Source organism: Musca domestica, unplaced genomic scaffold, assembly GCF_030504385.1.
Source record: "Musca domestica strain aabys unplaced genomic scaffold, Musca_domestica.polishedcontigs.V.1.1 32, whole genome shotgun sequence".
Lineage (NCBI taxonomy): Eukaryota > Metazoa > Arthropoda > Insecta > Diptera > Muscidae > Musca > Musca domestica.
In genome coordinates this window covers 1,074,998-1,095,270 of record NW_026712311.1, presented here as the reverse complement: position 1 = coordinate 1,095,270, position 20,273 = coordinate 1,074,998, and the positions used below count along the sequence as shown (strand labels likewise).

Below are 20,273 nucleotides of genomic sequence, written 5' to 3'. Positions count from 1 at the left end.
ATTATTTTTTGAAAATTATTAAATTTATTTTTCGATATTCCTTTTAAGTAGTTTATTTTTTAATTCTTATACTTTTAATATTTTTATTTTAATCGTGGAAGGAAAATCTTTAAAAATCCCCTAACAAGCGCTTAAAGCCGTGGAAAGCCCTGGAAGAAATTTTCTTGAAGGCTCCTAAAGGTTCTTACAAATATATTATTTAAAATCGACGTATGTGGCTCTTTAAGATCCTTATATAAATAATCCTAAAATATAATAGTGGAAAGCCCTTGAAAGACTCTTCTTAAAAATTCCCGATTTTGGCCTAGGAAGATCCTTTGCAATTTTTTTTAATCTCGACGATGATAATAACAATTTGTTGCTTTGGAAAGTGCTTGAAAATATTCTTAAAAATCCAAGTACGCTGTTTTGAAGGATCTACGATTTCAGACCTGAAAGTCCTTGAAAAAAATATTCCTCAAAAATCCAAGCTTGTGGCTCTGAATGTCTTGTAAAAATATATCAAAAATCCCCATTTTTGGTCGTTGAAAAAAATATCCTTGAAATTCATGTTTTTTGGCTCAGGAAAATCTTTGGAAAAATACTCAGAAAAACCTTCGTTTGGGGCTAGGGAAGATCATTGAAACGAAATGTAATAAAAATCCTGAAAACCCCTTCAAAAAATATTTCAAGAGTTCAAATTTATTCTATGTGAGCAAAATTCTACTTTTGTTGCCCTTGAAAAAGACCCAGAAAAATGTTTCCAAAAATTTGTGAATCTAAAGATCCTTGAAAGAATATTTTGCAATTTTTCAGAAATCCACGATTTTAGCCTTCATAGGTTATCTGTTTGTGGGCCTGGAATGTTGTGAAAAAGGTCTAAAAAATCCAATTTATCGTAAAAAAAAATCCTTGAAAAAACAGTCCTGAAAATCCATGTCTGAGAAACATTCTCATAAATCCACTTTTATTGTCTGGATGATTCTTGAAAAAAGTCTCTGCAAAATCGGCTTTTATAGGTCTGAACCTCCTCGGAAGAGTGAAAAAAAAAAAATTCTTAAAAATTCAAGTTTGTGGATCTTTTAAAAGGTCCTTTGAAATATTCCTGAAAACCTATAACCAGCCTCCATCCCCCATAATTTAAAAATGTACCTGCAAAATCACCTTTTATACTCCTGAACTCCCTAGGAAGAGTGAACAAAAAATTTCCTAAAAATTCAAGTTCAAGGATCCTTTAAAAGGTCCTTTAAAAATATTCCTGAAAATCCAAAACCAACCTCCATCCCCCCTAATTTCAAATATCCATCTGTTATCGCTATTAACATCTAAAAGTATGCTTTAAATAGCCTACTTAACATGAGCCCCAAAAATTATGCCACACTGTTCGTGCTTTTCTCGCAAGGAGACGACTTAATATGAATGATTTCTAGGAAATCCCAGCTATTGTTCGGAAAAAAGTATGCTATATTAAATTTAAGAATGATGCCGGTATTTGCATAAATATCAGTAAAGATGGAATTCACAAACAAGGGGACGAAACGAATACAGGCACACACTCACATTCTTGTTCGCAATAACAGAAAGAGCAAATAAACAAATGAAGAAAACAATGTAATAAATTCCATGTAAAACAAATAAAGCAAACAGGGAAGGCTGGCTGGCTGGCAGGAGATGTGCTCACTCCGTGGAAGAAGGAGATGAAAGGCAAAACAAATGAAATCAATGGCATCGGTAATGGTTAAAACCTCCGTAGCTCTGTGACCAGTCCAGACCCCAGGAACCACTTCCTTCCATGTGATTTTTTCTTCTGTTTTTTTTCTCTTCGGAATATCTGTAAACAATACCAGCCCCGGAGAATCGGGACCAAAGAGGAGGCCATACAAAATTGTAATTTTCAGAATTTGTCACGAATCAACAATTTATTTGTATGACCTCTTTGTGCGACATGGGCCATCGACAACCTTAACACCCCGGCATATTCCAAGAGGTGGAAAACAAAAAACAGAAAAAAGCTGAAATGAAAACAAGCAGAACCAACCAGATTGATTCTCCCAGTAATGCCATAAAATATTTTCATGCAATCTTGTTGTCCGGCTGCTGGGTTGTGCCTTTGACCACAACGATACGAATGGCCAAAAGATGGCCGGATGGAGCCAATGGTGCCTTACACACACACAATAGCACGCACACCGGGATCTTTTCACACACACACATACAAAAGAAGTAAGAAAAACGGAAAAATAATCATATCGACAAAGAGAAAATATTTACACAATAAATGTGTATAGCTGGCAAAGCGGAACATGCAGAATAAGATTATTGTGTCTCTCTGGGTGTGAGTGTGTGTGTGCGTGTGTCCTTACATTTCCATTGTCCCAGCGAGAGAACTTTGAGGTTACCTGTTTCCACCAACACCGAGCATATGGATGCTCCCATCGAGATATATATGACCGACAAAGTATTTTATGTTTCTGCTGGGTGACCATGGCAACGTTTCATTTCCCTTCCATTTTTCACCACTGATTTCATTTTGGATTTCCTTTATTTTATTTTTTTCTCTTTTTGTACTTTTCTTTATTGGTTTACAGTAAAGGATTTTCTTTCCACCCCCCCTTTGTTTGTTTCTTAATGCAACGAAAAATATTCGATCACCTTTTGTGCGTAAAATTCTCGATAATAATTGAATTGCTTTCTGATTTTTTTGCATTGTTTTTTTCTTACAGATCCACCGGAAATCATCAAGAAACCCCAAAACCTGGGCGTTCGAGTGGGAGGAGTTGCGACATTCTATTGTGCGGCCCGAGGAGATCCACCGCCAACGATAGTTTGGAGAAAGAATGGCAAGAAAGTTTCAGGTGAGGAAAAAAAATTTAAGTTAAGAGCACATTGCCTAAAAGTATGCTTCAAATAATTGTTTTTCGATGACATTTTTTGTATTTGATACCCTACCTTCTAGAATATTATCTAGAAAAATTAAAGGATCAGAGAGATGCTTGAAAAATATTCTTTAAAAAAAATCCAAGTCAATTGGAGATCCTCAAAAATAGTTTTTACATCAATTGGAGGTCCTTGTAAAATATTTTTAATACGTCCATGAAATGTCCTTTAAACGTAATATAAAAAATCCATGACTTCTTAGAGGTCCTTTAAATATATTAAAAGAAAAAAAACGCTTTAGTTGGAGGTCCATGTAAAATATTTATAATACGACCATGGAATGTCCTTAAATATTGTATAAAGAAAACCTTGGTCCTCTTAGAAGTCCTTAAATATATTTGAAATCCACGCTTAGTTTGAATGAAAATGTTTCCGAAAAGTTCACGTCCTTAAAAAATATTTGAAATCCACGCGCAGTTTGAATGAAATTGCTTCCGAAAATATTTTTGAAAAATCCACGTCCTATAAGATTTCCTCTAAAGACTTGATCCTACGCCCTGTTAGTGGTCTTTTAAAAATATTTTTGAAGAATCCACATCCTCTTGCAAGACCTCCGCTAAATATAACGTTAAAAATTTCACAACTTCTTAGAGATTCCTTAAAAATATTTTTAAGAAATCCATGTTCTCTTGGAGGTCCTTTAAAAATATTTTTTAAAAATTCAAGTTCTCTTAGAGGTCCAAGTGCCTTGAAAATATTTTTGGAAAATGCAGGCCCTCTTAAAGATCCTTAAAAACATTTTTAAAAATGGAGAGTTTTTAAAATTATTTTTAAAAAATCCATGTCCACTTGGAGAGATTTTAAAAGATATTTAAAAAAAAACACGTCCTCTTGGAGAGTTTTTAAAAATATTTTTAAAAAATACACTTCCTCTTGGAGAACCTTCAAAAATATTTGTAAACAATCCACGTCCTTTGGAGGACCTTTAAAAATTATTTTTTAGAAATCTACGTCCTTTGAAGGACCTTTAAAAATTATTTTTTAGAAATCTACGTCCTTTGAAGGACCTTTAAAAATTATTTTTTAAAAATCTACGTCCTTCGGAGGACCTTTAAAAATTATTTATTAAAATCTACGTCCTTTGGAGGACCTTTAAAAAATATTTTTAAAAAATCCCCGTCATTTGGAGAATCTTTAAAAATATTTCTTAAAAATCCACGTCCTTTCAAGAGACCTTAAATAATATTTTTAAAAATCCACGTCTTTTCAACAGACCTTAAATAATATTTTTTAAAAATCCACGTCCTTTTAAAAGACATTAAAAATATGTTTGAAAATCCACGACATTTTAAAAGACCTTTAAAAATATTTTTGAAAAATCCATGTCATTTTAAAAAACCTCTGAAAATATTTTTAAAAAATCCACGTCCGTTGGAGGACCTTTAAAAATTATTTTTTTAAAAATCCACGTTATTTGGAGGACCTTTAAAATTATTTTTTAAAAATCTACGTCCTTTGGAGGACCTTTAAAAATTATTTTTTAACAATCCATGTCCTTTGGAGGACCTTTAAAAATATATCTAAAAAATACACGTTCTTTGAAGGACTTTTAAAAATATTTCTTTAAAAATCCACGTCCTTTCAAGAGACCTTAAAAAATATTTTTGAAAAGTCCACGTATCTTAAAGGGTCTTTAACTTTTTTTTTTCTTTGAAAATATTAAAAATTTTCTGGCCTTTAAAGATATTTTTAAAAAATCCACATTCCCTTTGAGGTCCTTTAAAAATATTTTTGAAAAATGCAGGTCCTCTTAAAGGTCTCTTTAAAATATTTTTAAAAATTTAACGAAGGTCATTTAAGAATATTTTTAAAAATTCAACGGCCCGTTAGAGGTCCTTTAGAAATATTTTTAAAAAATCCACTTCCATCCAGGACCTTTAACGTCCTTTAAAAATATTTTTAAAAAATCCACATTCACCTATAACGTCGTTTATAAATATTAACGTTCGTTAAAAATATCCAGGACCTCTATAAAAATATTTTTAAACAATCCACGTCTATACAGGGCCTCTAAGAATATTTTTAAACAAATATTTTAAATTAAATTCAGGACTTCTACGTCCATTCAGGACCCCTAAAAATATTTTATAAAAAACCACGTCTATCCAGGACCTCTAAGAGATATTTTTAAAAAAATCCACGTCAATCCAGGACCTCTAACGTCATTTATAAATATTATCCAGGACTTCCAATTCCTTAAAAATTATTTTTAATATATATATATATATATATATATATATATATATATATATATATATATATATATATATATATATATATATATAAATTAAATTCAGGACTTCTACGTCCATTCAGGACCCCTAAAAATATTTTATAAAAAACCACGTCTATCCAGGACCTCTAAGAGATATTTTTAAAAAAATCCACGTCAATCCAGGACCTCTAAAGTCCTTTAAAAATATTATCCAGGACCTCCAATTCCTTAAGAATTATTTTTAAAAAATCCACGTCCAGGACCTCTAACGTCCTTTATAAATATTATCCAGGACTTCCAATTCCTTAAAAATTATTTTTAATATATATATATATATATATATTTATTTATTTATTTATTTTTTTTTTTGTGGAATATTTTTAAAAAGTCCACCTTCTTCCATAGGTCACTTATAATAAATTTTTAAAATTTCCATGGCCTGTTATGAGGCTTTTAAAAATAATTTCAAAAATCCACATCCACATCCTCCTTTAAAAATATTTTTTATCCGCATCCTCTTAGAGGTCCCTATTTTTTTAATCTAGGTTTTCTTAAAAATTTTCTCATCTCAGAGCTCCTTTTAAAAATTATTCCAAAAATCCTCAATTTCCAAAAAATCACGTCTGTTAGCCGAGATTTCCCTGCAGGATTTTTTTAATTCAATTTCTTGTTAATGTTGTTAACTCCGCACGTCGCATTGTTTTCCTTTTATATTTCTTTAATAATTTAATAAATCAAATACTGGAACAATATTGATTTTTTTTTTTTTTGGGTGTTCTTTGATTGGACAGATTATCAAACACATATAAACATTTATTTTAACACGTTCTGATCAACCTCACTTCCCCCTCTCTCCCTCTTATGACAACATATTGTACGAATAATGCTCATGCCGTAACGTTTTCCCTTTTCTTTGATTTTTTTTCCAGGCACCCAATCACGTTACACGGTATTGGAACAACCGGGAGGTGTTTCGATATTACGCATTGAGCCTGTACGTTCGGGACGTGATGATGCTCCATACGAGTGCGTAGCTGAGAATGGTGTTGGCGATGCTGTATCAGCAGATGCTACATTAACAGTGTATGAAGGTAAGTGCACACACTCCAAACACCCCCTATGACCTTTGACTATTTATTTAAGGCATAGATAGAGTGGTGGTCTATGGGAAAGGAGCCCGGCAACTCCAATGAAGGACAAAGTTTTTTTATATTTAATTAAATTTGCTCAAAATATTTACTAAACTCTCTGGCTTTTATTTTGGTTGCCAAAATCTCAAATGCCAACACACAACGTATGTATTTATTGTGTGTGGAAGAAGAGGTTGGGCTGAGTTCAGCTAACATCCTTTATCAAAAAATTAATCCTTGATAAACTACTGGAAAAATAGTAAAAATTGTATTTTTAAACTTTTTTATTGAATGTTGGTTAGTTGTTTTTTTTTTACGTCTCTGGGAACTTTTATTCCACAGCTGGTCTTGTTGTTGGTGTTCTTATTTTCCAGTGCAACAACAACATCCTCATGGTCTGTGTACTTTTAACTTTTTATATAAACATTTATTTTATGTTACCCAACATACCAAATTGACTTGAGAATAATATTTTAATAAGCTTTCAAAAATAAGCCTTAAGCTTGAGAAAATCTTGAGAATGTATTGAGAAATGGTTGTTTAACAATTATAGAATAATCGAAAGGGAACCCTTATTCATAAGCTTATTCTTGTAATTGCAGAATAAGCTTACGAAAGTAATATTATATCAAGCTTATTTTTTCAATGGTATAAAATATTTATTTTTTAATTATTTTACACATTTCATTCATTGATCGCCATCCCAGCTGTCGCTGCCTCCTGTTGCATTGATACCTAGATGATTTCTTTCCCCTTATTTGAGCTTTCGCATCTCCTCCACTAATTCTTCACTTCTCTTGAATTCTTGCAACTTTTTGACGCCTCTATTCTGAAATGAGATTGAAATAATATACACTACAGATTCCCAGATTTATTACTCATCATTACCTTAGAGTTTCGTCCAGAAATGGGTCTTAAATTCGCGTGATTTTGATTTTATCCAAAGAAAATATTTTTTTTGTCGACAATTTTCACAAAAAAATCAAAACAAATTTGTCAACAAAGGACAGATTTGAGAAAAGTTTGTGCAAAAAAGTTTTTCTCTAGCATTGTTGAGGAATTCTTACGATAAAATATTTTCATAATATTATTCTCAAGCTGTATTGTATTTTTGGTATGTTGGGTGAGTTCTGAGTTTCTATGTGTGTGTGTGTGTTGGGATACATGTGTTAAATTTCAAAAAAAAGTTTATTTTCTCTCTCTCTCTCTCTTCTTTTTTTATTTTATTTTTTTATTTATTTTTTTTTTTTTTTTTTTTTTTTTTTTTTTTTTTTTTTTTTTTGTTAAATTTTTGTGTGCCTTTGTGTGTGTGTGTTAGTGCAAGTTTAAATGTTGTTGTGGTAACATTTGATTTTGCTTTATTGATCTCTTTAACTCTTGAAAACTACGAGCAATGAGCTCAGAGAAAACTTCCATGGAAAAAAGAGAACCACTCATCCATATACCATGGCCATTCACATGAAACACACACACACCCACATACACCCACACAAACAAATAATTTTTAGGTACTTCCCAACATACCAAAATGGCTTGAGAATAATATTACATTAAGCTTATGAACATAAGCCTTAAGCTTGAGAAAATCTTGAGAAAACATTGAAAAATGTTTGTGTAACAAGTATAGAATAATCGAAACGGAACCCTTATTTATAAGCTTATACTTGAAATTGTAGAATAAGCTTACAAAAATAATATTATAATAAGCTTATTTTTGTAATAGTATATAATATTATTATTTTTTTAATTTTTAATCATTTTTCACATTTTTTTCTTAATGGACATCCCAGTAGTCACTGCCTCATGTGGCCTTGATACCCTGACGCTTTCTTCTCCCTTATTTGAACTTCTGCATCTCTTCCACTAAGACTACACATCTATTGAATTCCTTCAACTTTTTTGATGCTTCCAATCTGAAATGGGATTGGAATAATTTATGTGAAAGATTCCCGGATTTATTATTCATGCATACCTTAAGGGTTCGGTCCAGAAATGGGTCCTAAATTCGCGTGATTTTGTTTTCTGCCAAAGAAAATAATTTCTTGCTGACAATTTTCACAAAAAATCAAAACTAATTTGTCAACAAGGGACAGATTTGAGAAATGTTTGTGGAACATAAGTGTTTCTCAAGCATTGTTGAAAAATTATATTTTTATAATATTGTTCTCAAGCTGCATTGTATTTTTGGTATGTTGGGTTGTTGTAGTGCTTTGACAAATTCTTATGAGAAAATAAATTTTGCCAGGAAGCTCAGACTCACACACACAGGATGTCGGAAAAATAGAGGCATTGATTAAACTATTGCTGGTTCTGCTTTCTCTTGCCCCCTCCCTTACACTCTTCTCTTGTATGGAGGACCAACTTTTGACCCAAAAGCCTAATCAACTAACAATGTTATTTAAGTTTTCAAAAATCAATGGGTTTTTTTCCGGAGAGAAAGGGAAGCCAGGCTATGCAAAAGAAGTTGAAAAATCAAATATTTTTTTTTCGGGGCATGCTTTTAGGCGAATTTGTGTTGGCCATGCTTTATTTGTTTTTCATTCGAATTTAGTGGTTTTCCGGTGTAGAGTTTTAATCAAATCTATTTTATTATTTTTTTTTTTTTTTTGTTTTTATACCCTCTACCATATAATGGATGGTGGGTATATTAACTTTGTCATTCCGTTTGTAACTCCCCGAAATACTCATACCAGACCCAACAAAGTATATATATATTCTTGATCAGCGTAAAATTCTAAGACGATTCAGCCATGTCCGTCTGTCCGTCTGTGTGTCTCTCTGTCTGTCCGTCTGTATGTCCTCCGGATATTTGGTATTTTGATGATTTTAGCGACATTATTCACCAGAATTGTTTCAAATTTGGTATTTAAAGTTCGAAACGGATACTACAGCCTAAGACAGAAAATTGTCTATGCAGATCCAGGTCTTCGTATAGGCTCCATATATCTGTACCTCCCTATATTCGGTATTTTGATGATTTTAGCGACATTATTCAACGGAATTGTTTCAAATTTGATATTTGAAGTTCGTAATGGATATTACAGCCTATGACAGAAAATTGTCTGTGCAGGTCCACGTCTTCGTATAGCCCCCATATAACGATATCTCCCGATATTCGGTATTTTGATTATTTTAGCGACATTATTCACCGGAATTGTTTCAAATTTGATATTTGAAGTTCGCAATATATACTACAGCCTATGACAGAAAATTGTTTGTGCAGGTCCACGTCTCCATACAGCCGCCATTTAACGGTACCTCCCAATATTCGGTATTTTGATGATTTTAGCGACATTATTCACCGGAATTGTTTCAAATTTAATATTTGAAATTTGAAATGGATACTACAGCCTATGACAGAAAATTGTCTGTGCAGGTCCACGTCTTCGTATAGCCCCCATATAACGGTATCTCCCGATATTCGGTATTTTGATTATTTTAGCGACATTATTCACCGGAATTGTTTCAAATTTGGTATTTGAAGCTCGAAATGCACACTACAGCCCATGACAGAAAATTGTCTGTACAGGTCCACGTTTTCGTATAGCCCCCCTATAACGATACCTCCCTATATTCAGTATTTTGATAATTTCAGCGACATTATTCACCGGAATTGTTTCAAATTTAATATTTGAAGTTCGAAATGAATGCTACAGCCTATGACAGAAAATTGTCTGTGCAGGTCCACGTTTTCATATAGCCCCCATATAACGGCACCTCCCTATATTCGGTATTTTGATGATTTTAGCGACATTATTCACCGGAATTGTTTCAAATTTGGTATTTGAAGTTCGTAACAGATACTACAGCCTATGACAGAAAGTGGGCTTTGCAGGTCCACGTTTTCGTATAGCCCCCATATAACGGTACCTCCCGATATTCGGCATTTTTATGATTTTAGCGACATTATTCAACGGAATTGTTTCAAATTTGGTATTTGAAGTTCGTAATGGATATTACAGCCTATGACAAAAAATTGTCTGAGCAGGTCCACGTCTTCGTATAAGCTCAATATATTCTTGTACCTCCGCATATTCGGTATTTTGATGAGTTTAGGTACAATACCCACCGAAATTGTTTGATATGTCGTAATTGAAGTTCGTAATGGATGCTACAACCTGTGACAGAAAATTGGTGGCTATGCTGGACCAGGTCTTCGTATAGGCTCCATATATCTATACCTTCCTATATTCGATATTTTTAAGATTTTAATAGAATTTTTAAGGGATTTTATTTTTTGAAAATTTCTAAATTCGTTTCACATTGTGGAGGGTATTCCAAGTTCGGAACGGCCGAACTTACTGCTTTTTAACGGAATACAAAATGAGGTTCATCGCTTCATTTCCAGCGCACAATGGTCGTTGGGCTATTGTGTCTGGAGTATTTTGGAAAGTAAGGTTGGCACTAACAAATACCAAAGCGTCGATCACCTCAAGCCAGCGCTTCGCTGGGAATGGGCCAAAATACCGCAGAGCAATATTCGGCCATCGTGTGGCCACCAAAATCTCCGGATACCAATCCGTTAGACTATTGTATTTGGAGTATAGTGGAAAGCAAGGTTGGCATTAAAAAATACCAAAGTGTCGATCACCTCAAGCAAGCGCTTCGCCGCAGAGCAACATTTGGGCAGCGTGTTACGTTTGAAGGCCATAATTCGTGCCAAAGGTGACCAATTCGACAAATCTAAACTTTTTCTAAAATTGAATGCTATTTCCGTTCATTCAATAAAATTTGAAAAAAAAAATGTAAAAATTATGGCGTTTGACTTTGTTGCAGTTGTTTTATCTCACCTCATATTAGTGTCATATGGGAAGTGCCTGTTCCCAATTTAGAGTAAGCCTTTTTATAGCATATTTATGGGCGCTTCCGTAATTATTATGACATTTCATATTTGAAACATATGGAAGTAGTGTTTTCACACTTACTTAGAGTTTTATAGCATACTTTTAGGTGTCATCTATTTTTTTTTTTCAAAAAACTTTTAAAAATTGATCTTTTGTCCTTGGAAAAATCCTTAAAAATCTTCTTGTATCCTTGAAAAAATATTTTTAAAATTAGATGAAGTTAGTCCTTTAAAAAATATTTTCAACAAAAAATATATTTGATAGACCTCAAAAAAAATATTTGTTCAAGAATTCAAATTTTTATAATCACTTTTATTTACGTCGCATATGCCTCAATTTGTTTTTTGTCCTGCCACAATAACACCAGCTGTTGCTTTTCCCATTTAAGTAAATTGTCCTTCTAATCCTTAACAACGCCATAAACATCAAAACCTTAACTAGTTTTTATTTTCATTGGCAATCCTAAGGTACTTTCTAAATATTTGCCAGAACAAGAAAAAATCTGAACAGTTTCCGATTGCTGGAAAAAAAATTAAAAAAAAAAACTACGTACCGCCTACCTTGGTAACAAAAATTACAAAAACTCGTCCTATTCCCAACACAAAATTCTAATAACAGGGAAAAAATGTCACAGATTCATGGCAGGGAATACCATTATTGGGAGGTAACGGCGTACCAGGCTTGGTAGGCATCTACAGTATTTGAGGACAATAAATGTCTGAGTGAACCAATGAATTGGCTGGCTGGCTGACTGGCTGTGTACCAATGTGCTCGTCATGGTAATGCTCATCCTATATCGTCTACTACACCGCCATTGCCTCCCACTCCTTCCCCCCTTCCTCCCTCCTCCTCCTTGCCGCAGTCTGGAGTGTATTAATAACATAAATTGTAGTGTAACGCAAATTAAAAGGCATCTGGCATATGGGATTTTTCTTCGTTCGTGGTGCCAGTTACAGTTGTAACACCAAAAATAGTGGTTAGTTAAAAAGGGCACAACTGCAGATTCATGCGTATTTCTCGTGGTAGGGGGCAGGAGGAGGAGGAGTAGGGGAACAAAGATTTAGTCACCAAGAACAATTTTTATTTGTGCTGGCCATGGGAAACAGTTGAAAATTGTTGCCCTTTCCAGACTAGGCACCAAAAAATGCATTATTTTGCCAGTGGATATACACATGATGCTCCCATGTTACGCCACTTAAAATTCCCGAAACCAAATATGGAAGTGTGAGTGCGTCTGCTCTGTCTGTCTGTGTATTTTATGACATAAAATAGATTGTGTGATATTGTAAGGGCAGTCTTAAAATCCATATGAGGTTTCAAGTTTTCAATTTGGCCTCCTAGTAGAGTAGGCTGCCTCTAAGTGACTGGTGGTGTGAAGGCCTTAAAGTGTGCACTAATTTTAAGTTTTATTGCAAAAATGAAGCGTAAAGCGTTTCTTAAAATAATTAAATTATTTTTATTAGCAATATTTTTTAGGTCTAAGTAAAGCTGGTTATCATCCAAAATTCAAAATTTGAAAAAAATTCAAAATTTAGCCTTAAAGTAGGCCACATTGTTGGCACATCTAAATCCAAATAAAGCTCTTCCATAAAATACATAAGACTATGGTATAAACTTAATTATTTCTAGGGCTTTAATAATTTTAAAAATCGAAAAATATATTCATAAGAAATCCACATTAAAAATATTCTCAAAAATTGGGAAACATCTTCTGAGAAAATCCCCGAGAGACCTTTGTAAAAAATAAAAAATAAATAAATGGAAAATATTCTTATAAAATACCTTTAGTCTTGTGGGAAAAATGTTTAAATAAACCCATGATTTCAGTCCTTGATCAAAAATTTCATAAAAAAAACTCCTCCTTTGAAGTCCTTGGAAAAAAGTTTTCCTAAAAAGTCACTATAGTCCATGAAAAAAAAAACATACGTAACAGCCCAAATAAATCCTTATAAGAAATATTGTAGAAAATCTAGATTAGTCCTTTGAAAAATTGTTTTTTTTTTTTTAAATACATCAATTAAGCAGCAGCTCGGTCCGGCCAGGCCGAACTTTTAATATACTCCACCATTTGGAAGCAATTTGAATTTTTTAAAAAAAATTAAGGAAACTAGCACTTGAATGAAAACTGGAGAATATACAAAGACGTGGACCTGCTTACGAAATTTTTTGTCACAGGCTGTAGTATCCATTACGAACTTCAATTACCAAATTTGAAATAATTCCGGTGAAAAATGTCGATAAAATCATCAAAATACCGAATATCGGGATGTACCGTAATATGGGGGATATACGAAGACGTTGATCTGCTTACGAAAATTGTTTTTCCATAGGTTGTAGTAACCAGTAAGATCTCCCAATACGAAATTTGAACCGATTCCGGTAAATAATGTCGCTAAAATCATCAAAATACCGAATATAGGGAGGTATCGTTATATGGTGGCTATACGAAGACGTGGACCTGCATACGAAATTTTTTTCCATAGGTTGTAGTTCCCATTACGATCTTCAAACATAAAATTTGAAATAATTCCGGTGAATAATGTTGCTGAAATTATGAAAATACTGAATACGAAGACGTGGACCTGCATACCTATTTTTTCCATAGATTATAGTAACCATTAAGATCTCCCAATACGAAATTTGAACCGATTCCGGTGAATAATGTTGCTAAAATCGTGAAAATACCGAATATTGGGAGCTACCGTTAAAGGGGGTTTTACGAAGACGTGGACCTGCATAGACAAATTTTTGCATTGGCTGTAGTACCCACTAGGAACTTCAAAAACGAAATTTGAAATAATTCCGGTAAATAATGTTGCTGAAATCATGATAATACAGGATATCGGTAGCTACGGTTAAGTGGGGGCTACACGAAGACGTTAACCTGCTTACGAAATGTTCTGCCATAGGCTGTAGTACCCATTACGAACTTCAAATGCCAAATTTGAAACAATTCCGGTGAATAATGTCGCTAAAATCATGAAAATACCGAATATCGGGAGGTACAGTTATATGAGGGCTATACGAAGACGTGGAAATACATACAAACATTTTTGTCGTAGGCTGTAGTACCCATTACGAACTTTAAATACGAAAATTGAAATAATTCCGATAAATACTATCGCTGAAATCATTAAAATACCGAATATCTGGAGATACCGTTATATGGGAGCTATACGAAAACATGGACCGACATGATCCATTTACGAACTTAAACTGCCTTCTGGTAAACTATGCATGTATGCAAAATGTTAGCCTTCTATCCCAATTCGTTCGAAAGACAGACAGACATCTCCAATTCATTCGAAAGACAGACATCTCTAGATCGTCTTAGAATTTTACGCTGATCCGGAATATATATATTCTGTAGGAGTTACAACGGAATGACAACATTAATATACCCTCCATAGAATGGTGGAGGGTATAAAAAGAGCCTACGAAAAAATAATCTTGACTCCATCGAAGTTATGGGAAAAATATTTTTTGGTAATTTTTACCTAAAAGTATGCTTCGCATTTAAGTGAAATAAAGTGTTAACTGTATAAATTGCCATTTACATTTAAATTACATAATATAGGTATCGAATTTTCATTAATAGAAATTTTCACAAAATTCCTCGTTTGAAGTCCTCGAAAAGAATGACCTAAAGTATACGATAGTCCATTCAACAACTATCCGTAAAAGTCCACATCAATTCTTGGTAGAAATATTATTGAAAGTCCACACTTGTCCTTAGAAATGTTGTTTTGAAAAATCCACGATAAGCCTTGGGAAAAAATTCTCTTGAGAATCCATTGAAGTTCCCCATGTTTGTCATGGAAAAAATATTTTTTGGTAAAATTTTACCCAAAAGTATGCTACATATTTTTGCACATATCTAGTAAAAATAAAGTTCTAGTTTTATTTACTATCATTTATATTTAAATGAAATAGTGTATCGAATTTTTATTAAATGAAATTTTAATTAAATTTAGAATTCAGGAAAAAAAATCCTAAAAATATGCCACATATTTTTGCATATTTTTTGTAAAATAAATTACTTATTTTATTAATTTAAATTCACATTTAAAAATTTTTATATTTAATGTAAAAAAAAAAAATTTAAATTTTGCCTTAAAGTATGCCACATATGTTTGCACCTTCATATTAACATATGGTGCTAATTTTATCAGTTATCATTTACATTTCAATAAAATAATATATCGAATTTTTAAGAAACTTTTCAAAAATGCTCCTAAAAGTATGCCACATATTTTTGCACATAGAAACCAAGCTGCGTCCCCCTTCTATCATTAAAATTTCAAATACAATTTTACATATTTTGTGTTCCAACCATGACTTTTCCCCATTATCGCCTCTTGTAATTTCCATAACAATAATTGTTATTTTGTTTGTTAGTCGTGGGTGAGCGAACGGTGGTAAGGGTGTAGGGGAAGGCAGTCACAACGCAGCTCATCATCATCATCATTATTATTCGCAGCAATAAAAGTTGATTGTTTCTGAATTCCAAGCAATTTTTCTATTTTGTAACCAGAGAGAGAGAGAGAGAGAGAGAGAGAGAGAGAGAGAGAGAGAGAGAGAGAGAGAGATTGTTAACAATAATTTGCAAAAACACAACGAAAAAAATCTGAAATGGTTCCTCAATTTTAATAGTCCGTCAATGATGATGAAACAAAGCTTCAGCAGCAACAACAACAAGAAACAACAAATATTGCAATAACAATAACTGCCACAATTATAAATGCTAACAAACATTACATTGTTTTGCCATTAAGCGGAGAAGGGTAGTAAGGGTTGGGGGTGGTGGTGGTGGTTGATGTTGGTTCATAATTGACAGAAAATATTTTTTAAAAAAATCATTACAATTATTCGTAATTGCTCTTCGAGGAATATTGAGATTGGAATTTGTTAGTTTGTTCTTTGTTTTTGGGAAAAAAAATCAAAGGGGTTAATGATTGGATAGAGGAAGGAGGCCTCTAGCAGTGGTCTATTCCTTAAAAATATATAAAAAGTTTAAATTTTTATAAGAAATATAATACCCTCACAGAAATTTTTAATTTTTTTTTTTTTTTTAAGTGAACCCTTCTAGAGGCCTCTTTATTTAGAATACATCTCCGCTCTACTTAAAAAAAAACACAAAAAAAAAAATAAAAAATCCAAGTTTTCTTAAGAATCTACTTAGCCATTGGAAGAAAATAAAGATAAAGATGTTTTTTCCAATGTGTGGAAAAATTTTTTTTAAATCCACCAAGTCCTGGCAAAAATAAAAATCTTCGTGAAAAATCTATATAAGTCCTTAAAAAATATCTTAAAAACCCAACTTAAAACTTACCCAAAAATATCCTTAAAAATTCATTTTATCGTAGAATAAATATTCTTGGAAAATACACGAGAAAATACTCCTATAAAATAATTCCTTGAATCCGGTGGAAAAGTCTTTGTCCTTTTATTTATAAATTTATAAAAACATCGATTGTGCTTGTAAAAAATCTCCGTGAAATGTGCATGTTAGTCCAAGAACAAAATATTCTTAAATGTAAATAAAAATATTATTTTCTTAAAAAAATATTAAGTAATCCTTGGAAACTATTCCTAGAATGTCTATGTTTGTCGTTTAAAAAAAAAAATTGTTAAAAAAAATCCTTGCGAAAAACAAATCTTAAAAATCCATTTCTATTCTATTCTTAAAAATCTATAATGGTTTTTTAAGAAATATATTTCAAACCCCACATTAATCCATGGATAAATATTGCTATTGCAAATTTAGTAACATTTAGTACGCGTACCCAAACCATTATATACGCCTATCCATCGTAGACACCAAGAGTGATCTAAATTTAGTACCATTTAGTACTTTTTTTTCACAATTATGGTACAAATTTCCAAACCCACCTCCATATCTTAATTCCAGATACCAACAAAAACCACAATATCAAATTTGAGGATTCCAGTTGTATAACTTCACCTAGTACCCCATTTAGTACCACTTAGTACTTTTCGTATAATTATGGTACACATTTCAAAAACCACCTCCCTGTCTCATTCCAGATACCGACAGTGACCTCAACATCAAATTTAAGGATTTAAGACCTTTGCTTTTACCCAATATGGAATTTAGTACCATCTAGTACTTTTCGTACAATTTTGGTACACATTTCAAAAATTACTTTCATGTCTCAATTCCAGATTAATATCAAATTTGAGGTTCTACCCATATCCCTTTACTCAATACCAAATATAGTACCATTTCGTACTTTTCGTACAATTATAGCACACATTTCCGAAACCACCGCCATATGTTTATGGTAAACTTGAGCAGCAACCCTAATACCAAATTTCTAACTTCGAGCACCATCTGTTCATCCAATATCAAATTAGTACTAAATATAGTACTATTTAGTACTTTTTGTGCACTTTTAGACACATTTCCAAAATCACCCTTTTATCGCACACCTACCCCCCAACTGAGACATTCTCAAAACCACCTCCATATCTCAATTCCAGATACCAACAGAGACCTCAACATCAACTTTAAGGATTTCAACCCTTTGCTTTTACCCAATATCGAATTTAGTACCATCTAGTACTTTTCGTACAATTTTGGTACACATTTCAAAAATTACTTTCATGTCTCGATATCAAATTTGAAGATTCTACCCAAATCCCTTCACTCTATAGCAAATATAGTACCATTTCGTACTTTTCGTACAATTGTGGCACACATTTCCGAAACCACCGCCATTTGCCCGGGCTACTCACAAACTGCGACCCTAATAACAAATTAAAATTTCAAGCTCTATCTGTTTAGCCAATACCAAATTGTACCAAATATAGTACTATTTAGTACTTTTGTGCACTTTTCTAATACCAACTCTTTATCACAAACCTAGCACCAAGAGTGAGCCTAATAAAAAATTTCAAAAATATAAAATTTCACCCCTAAACAAACTTTTCCAAATTTGGTACTATTTAGTACAATTCGCACACTTGGTACAAATTTCCAAAACTACCTTAATATATCAAACTTTTCTCCCAATCGCATTTGCCATACCAAATTTCAAGTTTTTATCTCCATACGTTCACACAATTTGAAATTGTACTATTTTAGAAGTTTAGTACCATTTTAGAACTATTTTTTTTTTTTCAAAAAAAAAAAAAAAAAAATCCAAAAATCCCTCAGTGATTTGTATTCCAAATTTTATTTTAATTCTAGCTCATTAAGTTTGTCCAATACAAAATATAAGTTTTTAGTACATTTTAGTACTTTTCCTACCCTTTTAGTACGAATTTAAAAAAAAAAGTGTAATTTTTGGATATTTTAAAAGGGTCTAATCTATTGTTTATTCTTATAAGAAAAAAAAAAAACACCTTCAGAGAATATTTTAAATTTTTATAAGAAATACAATATACATCTCCGCTCTGCTTAAAAAACACAAAACAATTAAAAATCCAAGTTTTTATCATCAAAACATTATCTTCAAAAATTGTACCATTTGAGAAGTTTAGTACCATTTTAGAACTATTTGTTTCCAAAAAAAATCCAAAACCCCTCAGCGATTTGTATTCCAAATTTTATTTTAATTCTAGCTCATAAAGTTTGTCCAATACAAATATTCAATTTTTAATACATTTTAGTACTTTTCGTACCCTTTTACTACGAATTTAAAAAAGTGTAATTTTTGGATATTTTAATAGGGTCTAAATAATATATGCCCTCTTTTTTTCTTTTCCTGAACAAAACATTCATTTTTAGGACAGCCATACATCTTATCCTTAGCTTTCTAACTTAAATGGCGCCCAACGTTTATTCACCCAGCTAAATACCTTAATAAAACGGCAAATTATTTTAACATAATTTACCACTCCTTTTTTTCTTATTTTTGGTAACAGCTGGTTATTTGTTGGCTTTTGTAGTCGCTTGCCTCACCTTTATTACCACAAATTGCAGAAAATATGCTATCCTTCGGAGAATTTAAACTCTGTATTTAACAAACAAGCCGCGGTAACACCCGCAACCACTATTACCCTTTATTTCGAACATTATTTTCGAAACTCTATTAGTGGTTTTTTGAGGAGGGGGGTGGGGTGTCATGGTAGTTGGTATACCATATAACAAAAGTGGCAACAACATGAAGCCAACTACCAGGGAGAGAGAGAGAGAGAGAGAGGGAGAGAGGAAAAAAATCACACAAATTTAAGTCAAACCATTAAAAATGACTTTACCACCTTTAACAACAAAACAATTTCAGTTTGGTTTATGGCATTTACCGGCTACCGTGACGTTGGACAAGGATGATGGCAATGCTGACGAGGATGATCATCATCATCAGCGTTGTGGTGGGGGTGTTGGTGGTGCTGGTAGTGGTGTTGGTAATACCGGTAACTTCAATACTTTAACCTCTAGCCTCTAGTTTACGAGTGTTGCTGTAAAGCTTTGGTGGCCAAAAAAAAAAATCTGCAAAGGCATTAAATCCCGTAGAAGGAGTAAAAAATCAATTCATTTTAAATGTATCAAACATGGCTAAAAGCCAAAAATACCCACACGCATACACACACACACTTCTCTTAATTTCCAGGGATGGCGTTTTCGAAAAATCCAGTTTACCATGATTTTTAGTTGCCCTAACGTTATAAGGAATCTCGGCCAAAAAAATAGGGAATATTTTTTGCCGAAAATAGGGAATCTCTGCTGATAACCGTATATATCTCTTTTGCGAAGATGGAGAACCCCTTCGCCCTCCCTTAAATTTTCCATGTGGCATGGTGGTGGTGTAATGGAGGAAAATACAAATTATCTTGTAAAATATGTGGTCTCGATGAATGATAATAATAACTATGGCCCCTCCTCGCCTTTCCTACCCCTCTCGCAAAAAAAAGATGAACGAAAGAAAAGAGTTATGGCCGGGGATATAATTTAAACATAAAAAACACACGAGTAACAGCTGGCCAAATTTATGGGCCAATACTTGTGGGGATTTTTCGCAGGATGTAGAATAGCATCGTTAATGTGGCTTGTAAAGGGCTTAACGGAGAATGTGGGCTGATAGGTTTCATCAATAAGTTGTGGGATTTTTTTTCTTAAGGAAATAGATTTATATCTAGGCCAGTGGTGGCTATCATCGGAATGAATAATAAATTTGGAATTGATAGCAAAACGGGAGGTAATAT

General features: G+C 32.8%; 1 protein-coding gene and 1 long non-coding RNA gene across 2 annotated transcripts in view; one reads left to right on the top strand and one right to left on the bottom strand.

The window, feature by feature from the left end:
* LOC101901057 (tyrosine-protein phosphatase Lar) overlaps window positions 1-20,273 on the top strand; it is an 898,201-nt gene that overhangs the window by 493,995 nt on the left and 383,933 nt on the right. The window contains exons 6-7 of the mRNA XM_059125202.1: window positions 2,703-2,834; window positions 6,061-6,222. Coding sequence (XP_058981185.1) covers window positions 2,703-2,834; window positions 6,061-6,222 — 294 coding nt within the window. The remainder of the gene's footprint in view (window positions 1-2,702; window positions 2,835-6,060; window positions 6,223-20,273) is intronic.
* Window positions 6,896-7,380, bottom strand: LOC131803693 (uncharacterized). Its single transcript, XR_009342728.1, has 2 exons — window positions 7,150-7,380; window positions 6,896-7,090 (listed from the first exon to the last, which is right to left on the bottom strand). It is a non-coding gene; the product is annotated as an uncharacterized LOC131803693 (long non-coding RNA).